At 49.8% G+C, this 10,013-nt stretch overlaps 1 protein-coding gene across 1 annotated transcript in view; it reads left to right on the top strand.

Annotated features, from left to right (window-relative positions):
- Positions 1 to 10,013, top strand: part of stk32a (serine/threonine kinase 32A) — a 44,875-nt gene that overhangs the window by 26,579 nt on the left and 8,283 nt on the right. Inside the window, exons 7-11 of the mRNA XM_012827608.3 lie at positions 3,310 to 3,399; positions 4,265 to 4,368; positions 5,597 to 5,713; positions 6,751 to 6,876; positions 8,031 to 8,159. Of these exons, the coding sequence (XP_012683062.1) occupies positions 3,310 to 3,399; positions 4,265 to 4,368; positions 5,597 to 5,713; positions 6,751 to 6,876; positions 8,031 to 8,159 (566 nt within the window). The remainder of the gene's footprint in view (positions 1 to 3,309; positions 3,400 to 4,264; positions 4,369 to 5,596; positions 5,714 to 6,750; positions 6,877 to 8,030; positions 8,160 to 10,013) is intronic.

Here is a 10,013-nt window from a genome sequence, read left to right as displayed (position 1 = left end):
AGTCAAGTTTATCTTGAGGAGCAAAAAAGTTTAAGATATTCCTCAGCAGCATACCCCAAAGGCAACGGAATAGGTTCTCTTTCTCTCTCTCTCCCTTTCTCTCTTTCTCTCCTTCTCTCTCTCTCTCTCTATTTCTCTCTCTCTCCCCCCTTCTCTCTCTATCTCTCTCTCCGTGTCTCTCTGTTTTTTTCTGAACCTTACAACCTTACTCTAACCCAGACTAGTGGGACCTGCATATCCATCATGTTCATCAGACTCAGTGCTCTTATTCCGCAGTATGATCTAATGTGCTCAGGAACGAGCGCCACTTAAGTAGCTGGTTGTTTTTGAGAGAACCCCCCCCCCCCCATCATGGGACATGTGTACTCGTTGTCGTCCATTTCCACTGGTTCTAAGGGAGTGTGTGGGGACTCCCCAAAGCTCCAGGCCACTATGAGGGACTGATGCTAATGAACAGGCCTGCAGGCTCGAGTGGTTGCAGTGCTGCTTGGGATCATTCAGCGCATTTTTTTAATCTGATTTCTATATCGATGTGGCATCAATAATGAGCGGTTTGTCTCAAAGAAACTGAGGACTAAACTTCCTAATCCACAAACCCCAAGGCCAGAGCTGCAAGGAAGTCACCCCATTTTAAGGGAGAAATATTCAGTAGAATTGGGCTTAACGCCAACTGGCCTGTACAGGTCGCGATTACCCACGGATCCTTTGCAGAGACAAGATGTCTCCCTTGTAAGCCAGTGCATTTGGAATATATATATAAATGTGTGTGATGTACTGGTTTGAAATACCGTGCTATGGTAAGATAGGGTAGATATGGTATGGTGGGGAAGATGTGTTTTTACCTTTAGTGCATCGTCAATTCTCACCCAGCAACTACTTTTCCTTCCTGGATTCTCTGTAGCTACAGAATTGGAGAGTGGATCGCCAGCACTTTGTCTCTATGCGTAGGAGAGTAACCTGCCTCTATTAGTGTGCTTAGCCTGCGTGAGGCACGAGCGCCGGGGCTCGGACAGCCTGTCCACTGTGCGGTGCCGACCTCTGCGTCAGCCAGGGCCCTGCTGTCAAATGCCTCAGTGAAGTTAAAGAGCTGTCGTTACCATAAAATATGAATATGTCCCCCTGACTGATGTTTCGTAGGGTTCAAGAAGAGCGAAAGTGAGAAACGTTGTGATGATATGAAATTGATAGGTCCCACACGCCACCATACATGCCTGTGCACACACACACACACACACACACACACATACACACACACACATGCACACACACACACACACACACACACACATATATACTTTAAGGCATACATACGCACACCAACACACATTAACCCCTTGAAGCGTGTAGAGGACCCTTGAAAATGCTGACTCATTTAGTGGGAGTATTTACCGCTCTGCGGACTTAAGTGAGTGTGCCCCCCCCCTGGAATGGCAAGAGAGAGAGAAGAAAAGAGAGAGAGAGGGGGATAGAGAAAGAGCAGAAAAGAGTGAGAGAGCAGAAAAGAAAGAGAGAGAGGGGGATAGAGAAAGAGCAGAAAAGAGAGAGGGGGGATAGAGAAAGAGCAGAAAAGAGAGAGAGAGCAGAAAAGAGAGAGAGAGAGGGGGATGGAGAAAGGTACATGAGCCTCTCTCAGTAGCACAGGACCTCAGGCAGCCTTGCAGCACACCCCAAAGCGCAGGACGATAACCTGGACACGGACAGCTGCCTCCAACCTGAGCCTGTCCTGCCAAGATGGAGAGGGGGAGAGAGAGAGAGAGGGAGGGAGGGAGAGAGAGAGGGAGGGAGAGAGAGGGAGGGAGGGAGAGAGAGAGAGGGAAAGAGGGAGAGGGAGAGAGAGGGGGAGAGAGAGAGAGAGGGAGGGAGAGGGAGCGGGGGAGAAAAGAGAGGGGGAGTGAGAGCGAGGGAGATAACAACACATGCAAGAGGGGGCATATAGACAAAGAGAAGAAATAAATAAAAAACAGAGGGAATATCACACTGACACCAGGAGAGGAGGAGAGGAGAGAGATAGATACTGAGTCAGAGGACAAACGAGGGCGGGGGAGATCTCAACCGTCCGTCTGTCCGTTCGTTTGTTCGTTTGTTCGTTGGTTTGTCCACCATGCGTGTGGACAATGCGTCTGTTGTGATTTCTCTCTTATCTGCGCTGCTCAGACTCTAGGTGTAAATAAAAGGCCAGCCTCCCTTGTCTGCCCAGAGTGTTTCCCATTCACCACAGCGGCCAGGTAACATCACTACTGCTCCTGCAGCTACTGCCACGCCTGCTGCCTCCCTCTCTCCTCTCTCCTTCCCTCTCCTCCCCTCTCCTCCCCTCTCCCTGCTAAACTCTAATCTCGCTCTCTTTCCACCATTACCCTCTCTCTTCCTCTCTCTCCCTCTCTCTTCCTCTCTCTCCCATCGCTCTCTCTGTCTGTCTCCATATTTTTCTAAAGCTGTCTCCCTATCTTTTCCTAGTTCTCTCTCTCTATCTCGCTTCCTCTCTCTTCTCTGACTCTCTCTCTCTCCTCTCTGCCAATCTCAATTTTTCTCAAGCTCTCTCCCTAACTGTTCCTATTTCTTTCTCTTTTTCTCTCTCTGTCCCACCCCCACCCCCGTCTCTCTCTCTCTCTCCTCCCTGACTCCCTCTCTCTCACTTTTCTCTGGCAATCTCAATTTTTCTCAAGCTCTCTCCCTGTTTCTCTCTCTTTTCTCTCTCTCTCTCCCCCATCCCCTCTCCCCCCTTTCTGTATCTCTCTCACTATTTCTCTCCCTCTTCAGCCGACCCCCCCCACCCCCCCAGTGGTCCACTAATAAAGCTGGTTCTTGAGTACGTGACTGCAGGCAATCAGCCGTGGAGCAGCAAGGTGATTCTGTGACTTTGGCCGCATTCTCAGCAGGTCTATTCCCACCGCTGCCCCACGGCTTCTCGAAGAAACTCAAACCTGCGTGACTCTCAATACAGGAAGGCCAGTGGGGCTTCACTGCTCATGGCATAACAACACTTTACAACACCAGAGAACACTTTACAACACCAGAGAACACTTTACAACACCAAAGCCACATGCTTCCATTTGGACACCATCTTTGCTCGACTTGACTTGTATTCTCCACTGGGAGACTGCTGCAGTAACCGTACGCCCTCATATTAGACTGAGATACTGTTCAAAGCACATTAAACGCATTAAAGCGCCTTGAGACATTGTTTTTGTTTTGTCGCTATATAAATGAAATTGAATTGAATTGAATTAAATTAAACGTACTGTACAAGTGTGCTTAGATGTCATACTGAATGCTGATTTGTTTGTAAATCCTTTTTTCCTCTCCTTGCAGGTCATGTCCATCTGACAGACTTTAATATAGCCGCGGTGGTGAAGGAAGACCTAAAAGCCTGCTCCATTGCCGGAACAAAGCCATACATGGGTAAACATTTATTCAAAAACATTTCTTTGCTCATATCGCATTCAAAAATTGTCATGAAAGAATCCAGCGTCTGTTGTTGTTATTCGCGAGGGCAGATCACTCCTCCATATTGTTGTCTTGTGTTTGAGGTAGATTGATGTTTCTTCGGCTGGGAGGGGACGGGATGTTGCGTAATCGAATTAGGGACGGGCTGAGATGACTTGTAAATTGACCCCGGAAACATATGTGCGCGGCCCAATGTGATTAGCAGCTCAGACTGATGGGCCGCCTAAGTGACAGTGACAGGCGGAGAGAGCTGGGGGGGGGGGGGGGGACAGGGGAACAATGACAATTCTTTTGTTTCTGGCTTTGTTTCTGTCTTTTAACAAACGAAGGAATGGGTATTGAAATGAGTCACTGTTGTGAGACAGAAGGGGTCCCTGAGATGTGGTTACCGTAGCGATCTGAGGGTTTCAGTGTTTCCCGCTCTGCTTTGTGTGCCTCATAATGACATCGGAGTAGGTGTAAACAATCTTTGAAAAGAGCAATCTTTTGTAAGAGGAAATCTTATTTTATTTTATTGTATTGTATTTTGTTTTCTTTGCACATATCTAGATGTCTCCTTTTACATATTTCTTTCTTTTTCATTGTCTTAAGTTTTTAAGATTTTTCTCTGATCTCACACACACACACACACTTATCACTCACTGTAGAGTCTCTGTAGCCCTTTGGATATTTCCCAATCAGTCAGTGTGATTTGGTGTATGTAACGGTCCTCCGGGGGGGTTCTTCCTGTCTGGTGTTGTGTGTGTGTGCGTGTGTGTGTGTGTGTGTGTGTGTGTGTGTGTGTGTGTGTGTGTGTGTGTGTGTGTGTGTGTGTGTGTAGCCCCTGAGCTCTTTCAGCCTGTCGAGGGGACTCATCCAGGATACTCCTTCTCAGTGGACTGGTGGTCGCTGGGCATCACAGCCTATGAGCTTCTCAGAGGACAGGTAGAGACACACGCACACACACACACACACACACACACACACACACACACACACACACACACACACATAAACACACACACACACTCAGACACACTCACACAGATAGACATGCGCACGCACACACACACACACACACACACACACACTCAGACAGACACACGCACACACACACACACACACACACACACACACTCAGACACACACACACAGATAGACATGCGCACGCACACACACACACACACACACACACTCAGACAAACACGCACACACACACACACACACACATACGCACACACACACACACACAGGAATGACATCATGTTGGGAGTAAGCTGGCCTCGCAGTCAGAAGGAGTTTCCCAAGAGATAAAAAATGGCTCATTTTGGACTCTCCTGTTTGCTGAAATAACAATTTTGGCACGGCTCTTATAGCCAAGCATGAAGCTTCGAAAGATATGGGCAACCTGCCTCTCCGTCGCTGTGAGCCTCTCCCACTATACTCTGCCATCTGCAGCTCCCAAACATGGTGTAGTTCCACCGCAGTGTTGCTGCTCTGCTTGTTCTTCACTGTGCCACAGATGTTAAACTCAGCCATGAGTAAAGCATGAGTTCATATTTTATGACATTATTTCTGGACGCCCACTGACTCCACACTTTACCTCACATCCTGTGGGCCGTGAGGGAACCCAAGAGGTGTGAGCGTTTGGGTGTTTTCCTCCGAGTGGTCCTGAGTTATTTCGGGAGGGTATCCCCCCCGCCCCCCACCCACCCCCAGGCCCCTGTGGTGCTGCATCTCTGCCCCCAGCACCCCTCTCTGCCCCCAGCACCCCTCTCTGCTGGCCTGGGACAGGACCTCATCCATCACACACACTCCCCTGTCACCACCACTGCCAGTCTCTAGCTGAGGAGCACAGAACCGTAGCCTAGAACCACGGAACCATAGTTTGATACTTTCCACCAGTGTGCAGACACGGCCATAGTTCTAATTGGTTTTAGATTCATGGTCAGAAACCACTTGAATTTGGCTAGGAAGGCATTGTAGATGGATATTTCCCCCTATTATTTCATTTTAATTTAGATTAATGAGAATATGTAATTGGGTTTAAAGAGAAAGAAACAGATTTTAATCAGAAATGTAAGTGATAAAGTGTGTTATTAAACTGGAATAGATTAAGCACAGGGCCGTGTGAACAGAACTTCCATGGTGCTGAATGTGTTTCCTTCCTCAGAGACCCTACGTGATGCGCTCCAGTACGCCGGCCAATGAGATCATGCAGACCTTCCACAAGGTCCACCCCAGCTACCCCGCAGCGTGGTCCACAGAGATGAAGTCTGTGCTCAGACAGGTGCAGCCCCACACACCTCCTCCTGGAGGCACACCCCCACACACCTCCTCACACCTCCTCCTGGAGGCCCCACACACCTACTCCTGGAGGCACAGCCCCACACACCTCCTCCTGGAGGCACAGCCCCACACACCTCCTCCTAGAGGCACACCTCCTCACATCTCCTCCTGGAGGCACAGCCCCACACACCTCCTCCTAGAGGCACAGCCCCACACACCTACTCCTGGAGGCACAGCCCCACACACCCCCACACACCTCCTCACACCTCCTCCTGGAGGCCCCACACACCTACTCCTGGAGGCACAGCCCCACACACCTCCACACACCTCCTCCTAGAGGCACAGCCCCACACACCTCCTCCTGGAGGCACAGCCCCACACACCTCCTCCTAGAGGCACAGCCCCACACACCTCCACACACCTCCTCCTAGAGGCACAGCCCCACACACCTCCTCCTAGAGGCACAGCCCCACACACCTCCTCCTGGAGGCACAGCACCACACACCTCCTCCTAGAGGCACAGCCCCACACACCTCCACACACCTCCTCCTAGAGGCACAGCCCCACACACCTCCTCCTGCTCCTCCTGGAGGCACAGCCCCACACACCTCCTCCTAGAGGCACACCTCCTCACATCTCCTCCTGGAGGCACAGCCCCACACACCTCCTCCTAGAGGCACAGCCCCACACACCTCCACACACCTCCTCCTAGAGGCACAGCACCACACACCTCCTCCTGGAGGTACAGCAACACACACCTCCTCCTGGAGGTACAGCCCCACACTCCTCCTCCTAGAGGTACAGCTCAGGGCTAAAAGAGGGGAGATTAAACTAAACCTGAAAACTCTACACAGACAAAAAGGAGAACACATATTGATGTATTTGTGTGTGTGTTTGTGTTTTTATCTCTGTATGTGTGTGTGTTTGTTTGTGTGTGTGTTTGTGTCTGTGTGTGCAGTTGTGTCTGTGTGTGTTTGTATGTGTGTGCTTTAGAGTGACTCCCCCTGCAAACTCAGTGTCTTCTCTCTCTGAACTCAGCTAATGTGTATCGACGCGGCCAAACGGATCTCCAGCCTCCCCGAGCTCCAGGAAATGGACTACCTCTCCGACGTCAACTGGGATGCCGTCCTCAGCAAACAGATATCCCCAGGATTCATCCCCAATGCAAGTAACCCCCCTCACACACACACACACACACACACACACACACACACACACACACACACACACACCCTGCTGTCTGCCACACATACACTGCTGTTTGCCACATATACAGACACAGATACAGACACACACACACACACACACACACACACACACACACACACACACACACACACACATAAACACACACACACACAGAGAGAGAGATCTTTATCCCGCCCCCCAGGGAGACAGACCTCCCTCAGACCAGCTCGAACCGGCCCACCAGGTGGCCAGCTCTGCAGCGCATGCTGGCGTTATTTTAGAGGGCTTTAACCTTTTCAGACATGCATTACTGCGAGGAAGGGTGTACACACACACACACAGACACACACCCCAGGGGCCCATAAGCACCTTGCGTTAAGGCTGAAAACCACAGACAAATAAGCTGCCAGGGGCGGCAAACAGCCTCCTGCAGAAAGAAAGTCCGCTTGCATTGTCCTTTCCAGTGTCCCAAAGGATGGACAAATCCACTAGCACCGGAAAATAAAATGACATTGTTTAGAAAGAAAAAAAAGAGATGTACTGGCCTGGTAGGCTGGGGAGGCTTTAGTGGTCATGTCCATCATCATTAGTGCTGGCGATTTAAATATCCTCCAGCCGCTGATCCTAATTGGCATAGCTAATGGCTGCTGATTGGACCTGGATGGGATCACTAGGGGCAACTATCCAGTGACCCAAAGTGGGAACCAGGTGCATAATTAATTAGCATGGTGAATCTAATTCACACACACACACACACACACACACACACACACACACACACAAACACTCTAATCACTGTAGAGTCTCTGGAGCCCTTTGAATATTTCCCAATCAGTGAGTGTGTTTCCATAGAGAAGTGAAATGTTAGATCTATGGAGAACCGACCGTCCATTTTATTCTAACGATAAAGTGGCTAGAGTGTGTAGGTTCTCATGTTTCATTTGGGGATTTTCAATATGAATGTGTTTCTATGGAGAAGTCAGGTCTGTGGATAACCAACTGTCCACGTTGTATGTTAACTTTAAGATGAAAGATTTAAGTGTTAAAATATATATATAATTGACCATAACAAACATTTATCAACCTTCCCACACTGCACCTGTACATTTTGCGCTTTGCTCCTCCCGTAGAGGCGGCGTCTGAACTGTGACCCCACCTTTGAGCTGGAGGAGATGATCCTGGAGTCCAAGCCACTGCACAAGAAGAAGAAGAGGCTGGCCAGGAAGACCAGGGACAACGGCTCCGATGGATCCCCACAGGTAAAGCCTCCCAAGTCTCTTCCATCTCAACACCCTCCGGACATCCATGTCCGCCTTTTATCTAAAGAAAGGAATTCTGAAAAAAGGATCAGCTACTTAGCACGCTAACTAAACTATTAGCATGCGTCAGTGGATAGCTCTGCAGTCACAGTAAGTCTGGTGTCAGCTGATGCTGTAGGTCAGGGCTAGATCCATGTCCGATTGGGCTGCTCTCTGGTGTCTCCTCCCTGCAGCCCAGGAGAGAGGAGCCTTTACTGACGCCGGAGCTGTTTTATTGCTTTGGCACGTGGCTATAGTGGTGCTGTCCTCACAGATCCCCACTTCAAAACTCTGCTCTTGAAAGAGCCATACAGATCAGAGACCTCACTCTGCTCGTTTACAGCCTTGGACAGACGAGAATAAACTCCCATCACTCACACACACACACACACATGCAGACACACAGGCAGACACTCTCACACTCACTCACGCACACAGACACACATACAGACAGACACACACAGACAAACACACAGGCACGCGCACACACACACACACACACACACACAAACACACACACACACACGCTACAGACCTCTGCTCTCCTGAGTCATTTAAAATGAGCTCCCCTGTGATTTCTGTGCAGACAAATGCTGTAGTATCTGTCTGCTGTAGTGTTTATCATTGCTCTTGCTTTAGTTTAAATTGAAAAGGATACCCTCTACCGCCTCAGCCCCTCTCTCACTGTCTCCATCAGTGGTCCTGTGTGTGCTAACACCACCTCAGCCCCTCTCTTGCTGTCAGTGGTCCTGTGTGTGCTAACACCACCTCAGCCCCTCTCTCACTGTCTCTATCAGTGGTCCTGTGTGTGCCAACACCACCTCAGCCCCTCTCTCACTGTCTCCATCAGTGGTCCTGTGTGTGCCAACACCACCTCAGCCCCTCTCTTGCTGTCAGTGGTCCTGTGTGTGCTAACACCACCTCAGCCCCTCTCTCACTGTCTCCATCAGTGGTCCTGTGTGTGCTAACACCACCTCAGCCCCTCTCTTGCTGTCTCCATCAGTGGTCCTGTGTGTGCTAACACTGACTCAGCGCTGATGTGCTGGTCTGTCATTGGCTGGTGCGTGCGCTTCGTTTTCGTTTGTGTGTGTTAAAAGGAAAAGTGTTTACCCCGAGCATCCTTCGGAATAGCCAGGTGTGCGCCTCGTGTATCTGGGAGATGAGTCGAGAGAGGAGAGGAGCGACAGAGCGATCATTTGGACTCCCTATCCATGCACTTTTTTTTCCTCACAAATCAGCACCGTTTGAAGGTGGGGTAATGATGTCTGTGTGTGTGTGTGTGTGTGTGTGTGTGTGTGTGTGTGTGTGTGCATGTGTGTGTGTATGTGTGTGTGTGTGTACGCAGGCACAATCAGCAGGAAGGCTATCTAAAGCTTGGAATGATGTCTGAGTCAGAGAAAGTCCTGATGCAGGAGGAATGTTGGCAGCAGGCTGATGAAGAGCCCTGGCAAAGGAACGCTTCCATTTAAAATAGCAATGTGTCATTAGCAGGAGGTCCACAGAGCACTCTCTCCACACTGGGTGAGAAAGTGGACAAGTTGGACAGGACAGCGCCGTGTGAGTGGACGTTTGGCACAATACAGAAAGGGCATCATCAGAGTCATATTTTATTCTGAAAACCCTATACAGGGATATGATAAATATTTACCTCTCCACAGACACACTTTAGTATTCCCGTGTATTTATAGTCCCCCGTCTCCCAATCCTTTTCCCAGCGGCGATTGTGCTTCTGTCTATTCTGGGAGGCGGGGTGATTGTGATTGGTCCTGGCGGGATGTATTTAAAGGCCTCTCTCATCTCCGCTCAGTTTCCTGT

The sequence above is a fragment of the Clupea harengus genome, chromosome 8, assembly GCF_900700415.2.
Source record: "Clupea harengus chromosome 8, Ch_v2.0.2, whole genome shotgun sequence".
NCBI classification, from domain to species: Eukaryota; Metazoa; Chordata; class Actinopteri; order Clupeiformes; family Clupeidae; genus Clupea; species Clupea harengus.
The sequence above is the reverse complement of the archived record's forward strand: the minus strand, read 5'-3'. Positions and strand labels throughout refer to the sequence as shown.